Here is a 17,664-nt window from a genome sequence, read left to right as displayed (position 1 = left end):
TTTCTTTCTCTTTTTCTTGTTTTTTTCTTTCTTTCTTTCTTTTTCTTTTCTTTCTTTCTTTCTTCTTTCTTTTTCTTCTTCTTTCTTTTTTCTTTCTTTCTTCTTCTTTCTTCTTTCTTTTCTTCTTTTTTTTTCTTTCTTTCTTTCTTTCTTTCTTTCTTTCTTTCTTTCTTTCTTTCTTTTATTTCCTTCTTTCTTTCTTTCTTTCTTTCTTTCTTTCTTTCTTTCTTTCTTTCTTGCTATTAGCCATTGTTATTGCATTCATTTGATTATTTGCATTTGTTTCATTCATTTTTCTTTTCTTTTTCTTTTCATTACATTTTTCTTTGTTTCTTTGTCTTTTCTGTATTTATTTACTTGTCTTTTCTGTTTTTTAACCCTTGTGCATTCATTCATTCATTCATTCATTCATTCATTCATTCATTCATTCATTTAAAAAATTCCTCTGTTCTTCTGTTCTGCCAGCGGAGTTTAAATGTCAGCCTGGCAGATTTCAGTGCGGGACAGGTCTGTGTGCTCTTCCTCCCTTCATCTGCGATGGAGAGAACGACTGCGGAGACAACTCGGATGAAGCCAACTGTGGTAATTACAGATTGATGGATGGATAAATGGAGCCTGTATAATGGCGCGTGATATATAGTGCAGTGATGTCCTTGTTTGCATTTGCTTTCAGACTCATATATCTGCCTGTCGGGTCAGTTTAAGTGCACACACCGGCAGAAGTGCATCCCTATAAACCTGCGCTGTAATGGACAAGATGACTGCGGTGACGGGGAAGATGAAACCGACTGCCGTAAGAGACTTTTTAAATGTGGTTTTAAGTCCACAGTAACGAACGGCAGTGTTTTTTGAAGTTTATATATAATGGATTTAGAAAGCCGAGAAGTTTAGGAATGTCAAGAGTTGGAAAATAGATGAAATCTGTTTCTTATGTTGAACCGGAATATAATAAAATCAACATTGGCAGTTTTCTTTTTGCTTTTTCTTTTTACTTGCTTCTTCATGTTTTGTTTAGTTGTTAATTCTGTTTTTCAACCTTTCTGTCGACCTTTCATTCACTTTTTATTGTTCTTTCTTTTTTTATTTTGTTTGTTTTGTGCATTCTGGTTGGCCTTTGCATATTTTCACTATTTGTTTATTTTCTTTTTTGTCTTATAGTTTTTTTTTCATTTACTCGTTCATTGAATCGAAGTTTGTTTATTCATTTATTGATTAATTAGTTTTCTTTCTGTCTTTGTTTTGTTTGTTGGTCTGTCAACATTACTTTCTTCATTTCTCTCTGTTTATTGTTTGCTTTTACATTTTTCAGTATTTCTTTTTTATTTATTAATAAAATGTTTTATGTTTCCATTTAGATCTTTCTTTCTTTTATTATTATATGTTCCTTGCTCTATTTTTGTTTATTTTTATATTCTGTCGTTTAACATTTCTGTGTGTGTTTTATTTATTTACTTGCTCAATCTGTTGTTCTTTGTTCGTTCTTTGTTCAGTTTTTCTTTCTTCAATTTATGTTCATTCATTAATAACATTTTCATTTTTTTATTTTTTGTTTGGGTTTCTTTTATTTTTTAATTTCTTTCTTTCTTTCTTTCTTCTTTCTTTCTTTCTTTCTTTCTTTCTTTCTTTCTTTCTTTCTTTCTTTCTTTCTTTCTTTCTTTCTTTCTTTCTTTCTTTCTTAATAATTACATTATTTTAGATTTTTTTAAATTATTATTATTATTCTTTTCAATTCTTTCCTTAGTTAATACATTTTTCCCCGACCTTTCTGATGTCTTTCACTTGTTTTATTGTTCTTTATTTTTATTTTTATTTTTATTTTTTGTTTGTTTTGTTTATTTTCTTGATCTTTTTTTTCAGTTTTCATTTCTTTTGTTTTTTCTTTCTCTGTTTTGTTTTTCAGTTTGTCAAGTTTTCTTTCTTCATTTCCCTTTGTTCATTGATTGCTTTTGCTTTTCTGTTTGCATTTATTTCATTCGTTTATTTGTTTATTACTTGTTTATTAATGGAAACATATTTTATGTTTCCATTAGTTTTTTTGTTTTCTTCTCTCCTTTTTTTTTATTTGGTCTTTGTTCTGTTTTTGTTGGCTTATTTTGTTCATCTGTCTTTTAACATTTCTATCGATGTTTTATTTCTTGTTCAATCAGTTGCTTTGTTCATTAATTTGGTTTGTCATATTTTTTTCTGTCATGCCTTGTTTATTTATTTGGTTGTTCACTTGATTTAGCTTTATTTTCTTTTAATTCGTTCTTTCTTTTTTCTTTTTTTTCCTTTTTAATTATTACACTATTCTAGATTTTTTTATTATTAAGGTTTTTTTTCAATTCTTTCCTTGGTTGATTAATTTTCCCTCCAACACTTCTGTCTTTCACTTGTTTTATTGTACTTTTTTACTTTTATTTTTGTTTGTTTTGTATATTATCTTTATCTTTAGCTTATTTTCCCAGTTTTCATTTCTCTTGTTTCTACTTTCTCTGTTTTGTTTTTCAGTTTGTCAACTTTTCATTCTTCATTTTCCTTTGTTCGTTGTTTGCTTTTGCTTTTCTGTTTGTATTTATTTCATTTGTTTATTACTAGATCTTTCATGTTTCCATTGTTTTTTTGTTCACTCTTTTCTTCTTTTTATTTGGTTTTTGCTCAGTTTTTGTTTGCTTTTTTTGTTAATCTGTCTTTCAACATTTTAAAATACTCTTGATTCTTTTTTCCTTATTTGTTCAACCATTTGTTCTTTGTTGATTATTTATATATTATATTATTCATTTGTTTGTTCACTTGTTTTTGCTTTCTTTTCTTTTAATTTGTCGCTCTCCTTCCTTCCTTCCTTTCTTCCTTCCTTCCTTTCTTCCTTTTTTCCTTCCTTCCTTCCTTCCTTCCTTCCTTTCTTCATTCCTTCCTTTCTTCATTCCTTCCATTCTTCCTTCCTTCCTTCCTTCCTTCTTTCCTAGAAGAACTTTCTTCTTTCCCTCCGGAATGAGTTTATTATCCTGTGAAGGTCAAACTCTGACAGATTCAACAACATTTTTTTTTTGAATGGGCCGATGAGAAAAGAGCCCGGTAAACTGCTCTGAAAGTTTGTTTTCTCTTTCCTCGCCGACACAGCGCTTTTCCACAGCAGCACTCCAGGAGAATTTAGGACACCGACAGTGAGAAGAAATGAGAAAAGAAAACTCTAAGTTAGACTCTAACCAGGAATGCTTTTGTCACCTTCAGAAATCAGGCCAAAATAATCACCACTGTCTGTGAATCCCAGTTCAAAAGCAAGTCTTATTTTAGACCATCAGAAGTGAATTCTCTTGTTCAGATCTGAATCCTCCATTTGTAGGCGCAGCAGGGGTCTAATTTTATCACTTTTCCCCAGAGTGGAGCTTCTGGCTTGGCTTTGATGAGATGCCCGGCTCTGGTTCACCCATATGTGCAACCGAAGAGAAACTGTGTGTCTTTCTCTGAGAGCATCACAACGGGTTAAATAAATAAATGTTTTACTTAATCATTTATTTTCTTTCTTCGCTAGTTTCATTTATTTATTCAGGTTATTTTTTGTCTTTAAATTTTTAAAAACTGAGTGTTATTCATTGACTCATCATTTGTTTCTATATTCGTTAATTTTATTTGCTTTTGTTGTTCAACTGCCTTTTTTTTCATGTATTTGTTTGTTTCCAGCTGTTTATTATTCTGTCATGTTTTTGGCAGTTTTTGTATCTACTCTCTTTCCCTTCTTTGCTTAGTTTATTTTGTCTTCAAACATTTGACTTTTTTGTTCTTTCACTTATGCAATTATCTGTTGTTGGTGTTATTGTTGTTGTTTTAATTTTTTGTTCGTTTATTCATTCATTGACTCGTTTGTTCTTTATTCATTTTTTCTTTCTTGCTGTATGTTATTTGTTTTTGTTTTTCAGAAGTTTAGCCTTTTCATGTGTGTTTGTTTTCAGTTGTTTGTTCTGTCGTTTTTGAAATACCTATTTGTTTTCATTTACTATTTTTTGTTATTCTTTTCTTTTTCTTTTTATTCTTTATTCTTGACTTTTAATTATTTAGTTTTTTTTTTGTTGCTTGTTTTGTGCTTGTTCACTTTTCCTTTATTCTGTATTTTTTGTTCATTATTTTTTTCATTGGTTTGTTTATTCTATTTCTTTCTCCATTTCTGCTTTTTTATTTGCTTCTGTCTTTCTGTCATATATATATATATATATATATATATATATATATATATATATATATATATATATATATATATTTTTTTTTATTATTTATTCATTCATTGAATTGTTATTTGTCCTTTCTTTCTTTCTTTCTTTCTTTCTTTTTTTCTTTCTTTCTTTCTATTTTGTTGTTTTCATTCTTAATTTCTTCATTACTTGAATCATTATTTGTTCTTTCTTTCTTTTCTTTTTTAAATAATTTATTTACTACTTAGGTTACTTAGGTTTTGCTCTCAAATGTTACCTTTTTATTCAATCTTTTTTGAATCAATTGTTCATTTGTTTGTTTTGTTGAATCATTCATTCACTCATTCATTTGTTTATTCGTTCATTCTTTTTTTCATTAGTTTGTTTATTCAATTTCTTTCATTGATCTCTTTTATTTATTTGCCTTTTTTTGTCATATTTTTCATTGTGCAATTACTCATTCCTTCTTTCTTTCTTTCTTTCTTTCTTTCTTTCTTTCTTTCTTTCTTTCTTTCTTTCTTTCTTTCTTTCTGTCTTGTTCTTTTTGAAGTGATTTATTTATTACTTTGATTTTGCTCTCAAATGTTATCTTTTCACTCAATCTTTTTTGTTGAATCAATTGTTTTTTCATTTATTTTGTTGAATCTTTCATCCGTTTATTCATTTTCTTGAATCATTCATTTGTTGGTTCATTCATTCATTTTTCATTCGTTATTTATTCAATTCCTTTCATTGCTCTTTTATTTATTTGCTTTTGTCTTTGTCATACATTTTTTTATTGTGCAATTATCATTCCTTGAATTTTTCTTTTTTTTCTTTTTTAGTTTTTGTTGGTCTTCATTCTTTTTTGCTTTTTCATTTATTCATTCATTCATTTATTCATTCACTCACTCACCCACTCACTCACTCACTCACTCACTCACTCACTCACTCACTCACTCACTCATTCATTCATTCATTCATTCATTCATTCACTCACTCACTCACTCACTCACTCACTCACTCATTCATTCATTCATTCATTCATTCTGCCCTCTATCGTTTGCCCTTATATCAACTTATTTCTATTCTTTCTTTGCATATTTGATTTTATCATTTAGTCCAGGTTTTGAATTCGAGTCCAAACCCCAAGCGTCTTATTCATTCACTCGTTCACCTTCAGAAGTAAGTTCTCCTGTTCAGATCTGAATCCTCCATTTGTAGGCGCAGCAGGGGCCTAATTTCTTACTTCTCCCCAGAGTGGAGCTTCTGGCTTGGCTTTGAAGAGACGCCCAGCTCTGGATCACCCATAAAAAAAAATATTCAGAAGTCAAAATGGAGGAAAATCATTAACAGCATTGCACAGAGGCTTTTGAGGGTCTGTGAGGGCATCTGGAATCCCAGCGAGCTGAGCTTTGCCCTGGGCACTGATTAGCCAGACAGAGGGAGGGTTTAACAGGGATAATGGCATACGGAGCGAGGCATTAGAGACCGGCTTTAGACCTGCGCCTCTGGAGAGGGAGAGAAACAGCGCTGTGGGTCAGGATTGCTACTCGACTGAAAGGAGAATGCCAGGTTTGGGCTTAGTTTAGCTTAGCGAAGGTCTGAAAACAGAGATGTGAAGGGGAAAAAGTGAGTGGTTATTCGGACCACCTGTGTACAGAGTGCTTGTGCTTGTAGGGTCATGAATTAATCATGTTTTGGAGTGTTTAGAAAAGGAAAGATTGATGAAAGTTTGATAGGAATGTGGTTTAGATATCTTGAAGCAGATTCAAAAGAAACTGAAAGCAAGATGTATAAAGATTTGATTAGATAGATAGATAGATAGATAGATAGATAGATAGATAGATAGATAGATAGATAGATAGATAGATAGATAGATAGATAGATAGATAGATAGATAGATAGATAGATAGATAGATAGATAGATCTGTTAATTAATCTCAATTAAAGCAGCATCATTACAGCCATCAAAGAGCACTAGTGTGCAAATCCAGCATCTTCTATACAATCATATGCGTGATCCTCACTCTGGGACTTCAGATCTCCTGCTGTGAGCTGTGCTGCTGTTATTATGCACAATCCATGGCTTGATTTCCGAGGTGTTGTGCTGAGATTAAAGGACAGTTTTCTGCAGTCTGTCATCATTCTGTTCCCTCCTGGTGTCTGAAGCAGAATAAACACTCGACAAACTGCTGGATGCCATGAAGTAGCTTCATTTCTGATCTAAACACACACTCTTGCAAACATGAAGAAAACTTGAAGAAATAAAATAAATAAATAAACAAAAAATAAAAACATTTGTTTGCTTTTTTACATTTTGAAGTACATTTTGACATGTTATGCCTTAAAGCAGAACACAGCACTCATAAAAATGTAACACACATTTGAGTTTGAAGAAACCTTGGGATTGTTCTGCAGTTTGTCAAATAATGTTTTTTTTTTGTTTGTTTTTTTTTTTTGTTTGTTTTTTTTACACTTTTTGGTATTTTAAAACTTTAAAAAAAAAGTTTCTTTAAGTTGTTGAAATTCTAATCTGATGTATATAAACTTTCAAATTCAGAAGATTTCATGGTTATTCAGTGTTTTGTCAAAATAACAGTTTGAAATTTGCTTCTTAAATTTTATTTTGGACAATAAAGTAGCTAGAATTACGATTTAACATAAACATACTTTTGAATGTGAAGGAAATGTGTATGATTATTCGTTGTATTTTGAAAAAAAAAGTTATATTTTAGCATTTTTTGGTGCAAACAGTAGCTTGAAATTTGATAAATTAATATAATGTTGTTAATTATATATATATATATATATATATATATATATATATATATATATATATATATATATATATATATATATATATATATATATATATATATATATATATATATATATATATGGGTGACGTGGGGGCGCAGTAGGTAGTGCTGTCGCCTCACAGCAAAAAAACTTGCTGGTTTGAGCCTCAGCTGGGTCAGTTGCCGTTTCTGTGTGGAGTTTGCAAGTTCTCCCTGTGTTCACGTGGGTTTCCTCCGGGTGCTCCGGTTTCCCCCACAGTCCAAAGACGTGGTACAGGTGAATTGGGTAGGCTAAATTGTTTGTATAGTGTATGAGTGTGAATAAGTGTGTATGGATGTTTCTCACAGATGGGTTGCAGCTGGAAGGCCATCCGCTGCGTAAAACATGTGCTAGATAAGTTGGCCGTTTATTCCAACTTCCAAAAGCACTCGACAGATTTTATTAACATTAACGTTCCATAGCACCACACATTTTTTGACAGCATTAGAGTTCCATATCACTATCATTAAATATCACTAGACAGCTTTTGTCAACATTAGTGTTCCTTAGCTCTTGACAGATTTTGATAGCATTAGCCTTACATATCACTTTACAGATTTTGTCAACATTAGCATTCCATATCACTAGACTGATTTAGATAACATTAGTTATCAATATCACTAAACAGATTTTGTTTACGTTAGCGTTTAAAATCACTAGACAGATTTTGATAGCATTAGCGCTCCATATCACTAGACAGATATTGTCAACATTAGCATTCCATATCATTAGACAGATTTTGACAGCATTCGAGTTCCATATCACTATCATTCAATATGACTAGACAGATTCTGTCAACATTAGTGTTCCTTAGCATTAGACAGATTTTGTCAAATCTACCGTCATACCTGCCTACACTCCCGTTTTTCTCGTATTTCAGACCAATCTCCCACCACCCTCCAGTTTTGTTATTTCTCCCAGAAATCTCTCATAATTCCCCCTGCACATAGCGTTGCATATCACTATGTCGAATGAAGTTAGTTCTTTAAAATACTACAACAATCAGAAAATCTAATCAAACCAAAACTAAAGGCTTTTGATGAGATGTATTAGGCTCAGGGTTAGGGGTTTGGGTTAAGAGTTAAATTGATGAATGTTGTAACCTTAATTATTCGAAAATATTGCACACCTTGTCTGTTATTATTCTAATTATTCAATATCCTATCGTCAATAATTCCTTACCTCCAAAAATGTTTGATCGTATGTTTCTCTCTCCACATTTCCAGCTGAAAACACGTGCTCTCCATCCCAGTTCCAATGCAAGTCCACAATGCACTGCATCTCCAAGCTGTGGGTTTGCGATGAAGATCCCGACTGCGCCGACGGCTCCGACGAGGCCAACTGCGGTGAGTCTATCAGCAAAAATCACCTCAGGCTCATCAAAACCATCCATAAACATCTCAGTTAAAACTCAGAACTACCAACTTAAGAGTCATAACTTTTGAAACACATCGTTTGCTTTAGTTTCACACCCGCTTTTCACCCGGAGGGCTGAATAAAGATGGCTTGCTGTTATCTTGAGGTTTTGTGGATGTTGGGATGTTTCGGCAGGAAGCGTTTATCCGAGCGTGAATGTTTTCTCAGGGTGAATGTTGTCAGGTTGTGTTGTGTTTGCTTTATGAGCTGCTCAACGATTAACCTTTTCCAACGCGTTCTGAATAGATAGTTTAGTATAGAGTAATTATGCTGGTTTGTGTGGTTTTACTTCGTTTTAGCAGAGCAGTGTTGATTCGTGATGAGAAGTGGGTGTAACAGGTGGAGTATAAGCAATTACTTTGGCTTTTAGATGAAACAAAGATATTTTTCAAGCATTTTGAAGTAACGTTTATTGGCTGATCATTAGGTCTGTCATAATAATCAATATATCGACTTATTGCACAACAGATGGACATGTCCTTAGTAATATAATTTTGGTGATGCAATATATATATCGACCATACAAAAAAAAATCTAACCATATTTTAGCTGATTGCGCAGCCTTTCTATCTCTATTAGAGGTGTCAATATGGTTATAAAACAATATAGTACATACTGTAAATTACTATAGTATATAGACAACTGAAAATAGATCTGTTACTTTTTTCAAGTTTCTTTTTTTTAAGTATGTTTTGCTTTTTAAAACACTTTTGGGCATTTTAAAAAAAAATTAACTGTTAAGTAGTTAATTCTAATCTGAGTATTTAAACTTTCAATTACAGAAAATCTCAAGTTTTTTCAAGGTTTTGTCAAAATAACTGTTGGAAAGTTGCTTCTCAAAATATATTTTACCTAAGTTAAAAAAAAAGTACCTAAAATTATGATTTAACATACTTTTAAATATGAAGGTAATGTTTGAAATGTATGAAAGCTAAATTTTGTCATCTTATAGTCTATAAAGTAGCTTAAAATTTGATAAATTAATCAATTTTAAATACAAAGGTTTAAACTGTGGTTTAAAGCGGCATAATACATTTTGAGAAGTTTATACTTTCCAAAATGTTGGACAAACCACAAAATGATCAGTTGATATGTATATATGTATTATCTGTATATATGTATAATTTTGTTTAAGCGCAAAGATTTGTTTCAAAACTATTTCTAAATTCAGTTCTATTTTCAAGCAAACAAATAAATGAATGAGTATTAGCGAAGTGTGGTCAAAAAACTGAGTTAAATCCAAATACACATGCTATGCCCCATACGGTCCAAAACCTGACAGGTAGGCAAATCTAAACTTGTTTTTAATAAAATACATATACATATGCATATAATGAATAATACTGCTAATAATGATAACATTATACAAAAGCAAATTGACATGAATAAACTGAAAAAAGCCCCCGAGATGAAGAAGGCATGAAGGCAGTGGTTTTTATATTTATGTAGAAAGTAGAAAAAATATTTTTTAAAGTATTTTAATCCTTTAATTCTTTTTCATTCGTAAAGATATTTGCTTGTTGCTGTACATCCTGTGTTGCTGGACATTTCTCTGCGCTGAACTTTAGACCTGCTTTCAGCTGGTCCATTATACCGTCAATTTTAGTTCCTCAAAAAAGCAATGCGCCAATATTGTGCCTTAAACACACCTCTTTTCTAGACCAGAACACCCATGAGTCCACAAAGTGGCGCAAATGGATTTGCTATTTAAACAACGTGGTGGAAAACGGGAAAATTAAGGTTGCGTTGGTCTGAAAATAGCAACACGTCGTGTACTTATTGCGCCGGGTGTTCCTGTATGATAGGGCCCTAACTGAAGGATTCTGTAAAGAAGAAAGAATTGTGATCTAAATAAGTATAAACTGTTGAAATCCAAGAAGACACATTATTTTGTGGTTTTGTCAAAATAAAACTTGAGTAAAGTGAGTAAACCTGCTGCCTTAAATGCGATGAGTTGACTTTGCTTAAAAAATTTGTAAACCTGTTATGGCTTAAAACTATTGAGTTGACTTAACCTAATTTTTATAATTATGAACAATTAATGTACTTCGTACATTTAAGGCCATGTGTTCACTCAGTTTTTTAAGTTGTCAACTAATCACTTTGAAAGCAATGGGTTTTGATAACATTACGTTTCTGCAAGAAATATTGTATAAGCTACACACTCTTGTCCTTCACATCACTGAAAAGACTACAATGAGGTATTTACATTTATGAGCATAATACTCTATTGATTTTTAAACATGTGTCAAAGTGTCCATCAGCAGACGGGAGATTCATCTGCACATATCAATATCTTGTGTAATATTTCGTCTTTTTGAAAACTGCATTTATAAACGGGATTGTCAGATATAATGCGTCCGCTATTGGGCTGAAATAAATTCTGAGAATGGATGGTTTTATTGATATTTATATTTCTAAAACAGAGACTTTATGTGGACATGCACAATTGAAATGAACTTCCAGGCAGAGTGCTGTAAACTGGATTAGGGCACTTTTTCAAAGGTTAAACTACTTTTTTTTAAATAAGAGACTAAAAAACTCATGATGTGGCATTATTAATTATGTTAACATATTAAGGCAAAATAGTCTACATAAAACTATTGTGTAAATAATAATAGTAATAATAATAAAAATAATAATTTATTATTATTATTATTATTATTATTATTATTATTATTATTATTTATTATTATTATTATTATTATTATTATTATTATTATTATTATTATTATTATTATCATCATCATCATTATGATGATTATTATTATTATCAATATTAATATTAATAATAAATGAATATTATTAACATAAAACAATATATTTAATAATAATAATAATAATAATAATAATAATAATAATAATAATAATAATTATTATTATTATTATTATTATTATTATTATTATTAATATCATTATTATTATTGTTATTATTATTATTATTATTATTATTATTATTATTATTATTATTATTATTATTGTTGTTATTATTATTATTATTATTATTATTATTATTATTATTATTATCAATGTTAATATTATCAATGTTTTTATTATTATTATTAATATTATTATTATTATTATTATTATTATTAATAAAGGTATTATTTTGTAAATAATAATCATTTATTATTATTATTATTATTATTATTATTATTATTATTATTATTAATAATAATAATAATAACAATAATAATAATAATAATAATAAATATTATTATGTTAATAATCATAATTTAATAATAATAACAACAATAACAATAATAAAAATAATGATATAAAATAATAATAATAATAATAATAATAATAATAATAATAATAATAATAATAGTAATAATAATAATAATAATAACAAATATTGTTTAGATTTTAAATAATTAATTATTTCAATTTGTCAGTCGTTATTTAGTTGTTTATCTAGATCAGACCTGTGAATTTTACAGCCCGCAGGCCACATGCTGCCCACTGTACTTCTTTAATCGGCCCATGTGAATTATTTATTTTATTTAAAGTCAACCACAAACTGGGCCTTGCAATGTGTATGTTTAATATTGTGAGTCAACAAAAGGGGACTTTCACATAGCATCTTTTGCATGCTCCATTTCATTAGAGATGCATGGGTTCAGTGCGCAAATAGAAAGGGATACACATGTAGTATGTCACACTCGCGAGCGAACCAAGAGTCATGTGACAGTATCCAACCAGGCAACTTCACACTTTGTATGGAATTTCACAGTAATAAAGGTAGACGCCACTGAGACCAGCCATACATGTAAAGCAAAAATAATATTCTTTAATTCGGTGACGGTCACGTCCAGCGGCCGTCATCCGTGAACCAATCTTCATCTGTTGTTCCATTGCTCTTACTTTCTTTTGAAATGTGAAGCGCGTCAAATGCACAAAATGCCCAGTTCGCGCCACAGTATGTCTGTATCTCATCTTTCACATGTAAATCACTCACGCTTCATCTGTGTCTGCTTACTGCACAAGCTGTAACCTCCCCCAACCCCCCCATTCCATGGAATGTAGTGTAATGATTGTGAGAGCGCAGGTGAGACATCATTTTTCGAGAGACACTCAAATACATCACGTGCACTGCGCATGCAACGTTTATGAGTCATGTAAAACAATTCATTGCAAACTGAAATAAATATCATTTGATTATATGGTTTGGAATTTGATGATTTATGAGATTATTTACATTTTTTCAGATTATTTTGCGTTTAATTAAGAATTTTGCAGGATTGCAAAAAATTGTGACTTTTGTTGATTTTGCGTTGAATTCACTGATCGTTGAACCACCGTCAGCACTTTTGATGATTTTCACCTAAATCTGAGGGCCCTCAATATAACAAAATATTCTATATATTTATATATAAACACTAATCACTTAAATGCAGATAGATATCATCAGCAATACAAAATGTATGACAGAGAGACGGATTTTTTTTTTTCAAAGTAGTTTTTTAAAATATTATTTTAACATATTATTGTCTAATTAGTGATATTGGCATCAGTAATTAAAAATAAATTGCAAACAAAATCAATTTGTGTTGAAAGATTATATATTACGTAAAGAAAAACAAACAAAATGTGCCTCAGGGGTAACTCAAATATTTGGTCGGTGCTCTTTGGGTAAGGAATTCATCAAAACATCAACAAAAATTAGTCCAAGGCACTCGGAAAATGTGGAAAATTTAAAAAGCCTTTATTCATTATAATACTATGGTCACGTGACTCATTCAAACATCTCAACAACATAGTCAACTATCAAGATTAATTCAGCAAAGTAATTCAGCCTGTCTATGCTGAATTAATCTTGATCGTTGACTATGTCGGTTAAGTTATTTGAGTGTTGTTGAGATGTTTGAATGAGTCATGTGACCATAGTACTCAAAATAGACTCTAAACGCACCTGATCACTGTTACCCTGATGAAGGCAGATCTTTGCCCAAACGCGTAGGTTTCTTTTAGGATTAAGCCATGTGAATAAAGGCTTTTTAAATTTTCCACATTTTCCGGGTGCCTTGGACTAATTTTTGTTGATAATATATTACGTGTTTAATTATTTTTTATTTTACCTTGAGTGATATGAATGTTTTATTTTTTAAATCATGGTATTCCAAGCTCTTTAAATGGCTAAACCGTGCCCTGAATGGCTGACTGCTGTTTTTAGCCACAAATAAACATCCACATCAGTGTCGATTGAGAAGAATGGATGATTGCGTTCAGCTCTCGTGAAACATTCATCATGGCGTCCCGCTCTTCATTTGTTGAATGTGGAGCTCTCACATCCCAGCACGACCCTATTTATTTATCTTGAATTGCTCACATGATCTGCCTCGCAAGCTAATTAGCCAAAAACACTAGCCGTAGCACACCGAAATCAACATAAAACGTATTCTTTCAGTATACCTGCTGCGTTTGCTTGTTAGTCTTTACAAAAGAATCAGAGTTTATTGTAATATAAAAGCTGCATTATACTTGTTGTTAGAAATGGTAGGTAGATAGTCAATAAACTAGTACAAATGAACTGATTTCTTCTTTAAAACACTTTATTGTGAGTATAAAAGGCAAATATTGGTGTTAGTATCATTCTCTATGCAGACTCGAAGGTTAAAATTATCTCTGTTTTCCAACCTGAAGGTGATTTGAGCCCTGAAGCTATTTTGGAGCACGCTGAGGAAATATCTTAATATTCCGGCCCTTGCTCTTTTCTAAATTAGAATTCTCTTAATGTCATTTTAAGTCGGGGAATTAGCACTCAAACACAGCGTTGTGATTGTCAATTAATCATGCATTATGTTCTCATCGTCTCTCTAGATAGTTGGATTAGTCGCCGGCGACATTCAGATGAGGAGAAATTGCATTTCTGATTTCCTGTTCTCAAACGAGCTCGGATTAGCATGTTGATTATTTTAGGGGAAAAAGGAAGATGTGATTTACACCAGCGTGCCTTCGAGTCTTGAGCGATGTTGCTGTAAAAAAAAAAAAAAAGATAAAAAGTTACGGTTGACAGAAACATCTGAGGTTGTTAATCAATGGAATATTCATTTGTTGAACCCATTTGTTTAGTTTAATTGACAGCGCAATCTGTGGTGAAAAACTACATTTCCCATGATTCTGTGCAAAAATTCCACCAATTAGAGTGTCGCAGTGAGCAATTTGCATCAAAACTGCTATTAGCTCCACCCACTTGGAAACTAGCAATTATGCTTAAACATGAAAACCATCATTATCCTTATTTTGAACAAACTGTTGGAATTAGAAGGTTTAAGAATCCACATTACCCATAATGCACTGGAGGATTCCCACCAATCAGAGAATGGCAGCAAGCAAATCATGTCAAAAGTGCTTTTGAAATCTCCCTTTCTAAATGGCAAAATATGTATATTAAATGGTCGTTATCACAGTTTTACTGAAAAACTACATTACCCATGATGCTGTGTGAAAATTCTGCCAATCAGACAGTCGGAGTGAGCAAATGGCGCAAACATGCCATTGTCACAAGTTTATTAAAAATCATTATCCATGATTCTACCACAACACAACCAATGAAAAAATAGCATTCAAATCCCAAAATGCGCAAACACTTTTAGCCTTAGCCACTTTGAAACTACAAAACATGCTGAAATATGAGAATCCTCATTATCACTGGGTTATTGAAGTACTGCATTACCCACAATGATCTACTACAACTCCACCAATCAGAGCCACAACAAGCAAATTATACCAGAAGAGGTTTTAGCTCCGCCCACTCCTAAACTACAAAAATATACTGAAGTATAAAAGCGTTCATGATCACAGAGCAAGTGAAAAACTACAATACCCATGATGCTGGGTGGAAACTCTGGCAATCAGAGAGTCGAGGTGAGCAAATTGTATTAAAATTTCTATTAGCTCCACCCCCTTGGAAACTACAAAATATGCTGAAATACAAAAAACCGTCACTAAAGTTGTCACAAGTTTATTGAAAAACATCCACGATTTTGTACGAAAACTCAACCAAAGATGAAAAATTCCGGACATTTTAGCTCAGCTCACTCCTAAACTATAAAATATATTGAAATATAAAAAATGGTCATGATCTGAGGGCATGTGAAAAAAAAATGTATTACCCATGATGCTGTGGAGAAATCCAACCAATTTCTCCTGTCAAAAGACCATCTAGCTCTGGCCATTCTTAAATTACAAAAATATTCCGATTTTCACAGCATTGTTGAACATCTACAATACACATGGTATTTTGTAATTATTCTGTGCACCAGAAAGTTGCGTCGTGCGATTAACACAATTTTTTTTTGGCTCCGCTCACTTTTTGACAATTTACAATCTAAGAAGAATTAAGTATTGGTAAATGCAGATATTACAATAAAAACAACAACAAATGTTTCCTGTTTATGCATTCATGGATGGTTTGTTGCTTGCTTTTGTTCACAGATGAAAAGACATGTGGACCCCATGAATTCCGCTGCAAGGACAACAACTGCATCCCAGACCACTGGAGGTGTGATGGACAGAGCGACTGCAGCGACAACTCAGATGAGGAGAACTGCAGTAAGTCATTCGGCATTTAACTGAACTTTTATTATTAGCTTCAGGTTTTGTTCAACTACTAAACGCAGGCTAGACCTGCGGAGATGATGTTGTCTGTGACGTCAAACATATTGATAAAAAAGTGAAACAGCACTTCGTTATTTGAGTGTACTTCAAAATTAAAGTCCTGATTTATTTTATTTATTTGCTATGTTGTTTGTTTGTTGTTTGTTTTACAGTAGTTTGTGGGTTTTGGTCAAGTGTTTTTCGTTTTGTTTTTTGTTTTGTTTTGTTTTGTTTTGTTTTGGGTTGTGTTGTGTTGTGTTGTGTTGTGTTTTGTGTTTTGTGTTTTGTGTTTTGTGTTTTTTGTTTTGTTTTGTTTTGTTTTGTTTTGTTTTGTTTTGTTTTGTTTTGTTTTGTTTTGTTTTGTTTTTGTTTTGTTTTGTTTTGTTTTGTTTTGTTTTGTTTTGTTTTGTTTTGTTTTGTTCTGGTTTGGTTTGGTTTGTTTGGTTTGGTTTGTTTTGGTTTGTTTTTGTTTGGTTTGTTTTTTGTTTTGTTTTGTTTTGTTTTGGTTTCATCATGCTGTTTAGTTTAGTTCATCTTATTGTGCAGTGTAGAGCTTTATTTTATTTTCATTGTGCATTACATTTTAGTTTAGTTTAGTTTAATTTAGTTGCATTTCATTGCATTCTATTGTGCCAAGTGTAGTTGTATTTTAGTATCATCGTGCTGTTTAGTTTAGTTTAGTTTAGTTTAGTTTAGTTTAGTTTAGTTTTATTTAGTTTAGTTTTGTTTTGTGGCGAGGGTAGTTTTATTTTAGTTTTATCATGCTGTACAGTTTAGTTTAGTCTAGTCTAGACTAAATCTGGTTTAGTTTTGTTTCATTTCATTTTGTTGCGTTTACTTCAGTTTAGTTCAGTTTCAGTGTGACAAGTGTAGTTTCATTGTAGTTTTCTTGTGCTGTTTAATTTAGGTTTATTGTGCAAAGCGAAGTTTTATTGTAGTTTCTCATGCTGTACAGTTTAGTTTAGTTTAGTTTAGTTTAGTTTAGTTTAGTTTAGTTTAGTTTAGTTTAGTTCGTCTTATTATGCCATGTTTAGTTTCGTTTGTTTTATTGTGGTGAGTCTATGTTTAGTTTTATTATGTGCTGTACATTGTAGTTTTATGTAGAGATGTACTGTGATGTAGATTGCACTGTAGTTTAGTTTCATTGTGCCGTTTAGTTTTAGTTAGGTTTCATTGTTTTGTGCATTGTAAATTTGTTTAATTTCATTTCCCATGGGTTTTAGTTCTGTGTGCTTTGTTTTGTTTAGTTTCATTTTGCTTTGCATAAATGTTTACTTTCATTATGCAGTTTTTTGATGCAAATTTTAATTGTACTGCTTTTTTTTGTGAAGGGTTGTTTAGCGAACTTTTATTCTGTTACATTTAGTTGTTTATCCTAGTTTACTTTAATGCTGTAATCACGCTATAATCTGCTAGTCTTTGTCATCGGAGTGCTTTGACATTTAAGCACACGCTGCTTTCACATGTATCTCTTGAGTCTTAACACATCTAGACACGCAGACCCAGCAGGGCTTCTAAAAAATGATAATAATAAAACATGGGTTTATAGAATACTTCACAGTGTGTGGCACGTTGGAGCCTCAGAAAGGGATTTTGCAAGCAAACGCTGATGCATCCTTCTATCTATTCCCATTTTTTTTTTACCCTGGCGCCTGGGTCA

The 17,664-nt window shown here is 31.5% G+C and overlaps 1 protein-coding gene across 1 annotated transcript in view; it reads left to right on the top strand.

Moving 5' to 3' along the window:
* The window catches only part of lrp1ba (low density lipoprotein receptor-related protein 1Ba), a 407,482-nt gene that overhangs the window by 311,096 nt on the left and 78,722 nt on the right, over positions 1-17,664 (top strand). The window contains 4 exon segments of the mRNA XM_056448564.1: positions 466-582; positions 674-793; positions 8,213-8,332; positions 15,843-15,959. Of these exon segments, the coding sequence (XP_056304539.1) occupies positions 466-582; positions 674-793; positions 8,213-8,332; positions 15,843-15,959 (474 nt within the window).

This window comes from Danio aesculapii, chromosome 22 (assembly GCF_903798145.1).
Source record: "Danio aesculapii chromosome 22, fDanAes4.1, whole genome shotgun sequence".
Classification (NCBI taxonomy): Eukaryota; Metazoa; Chordata; class Actinopteri; order Cypriniformes; family Danionidae; genus Danio; species Danio aesculapii.
This window is presented reverse-complemented; position numbering and strand designations above follow the sequence as displayed.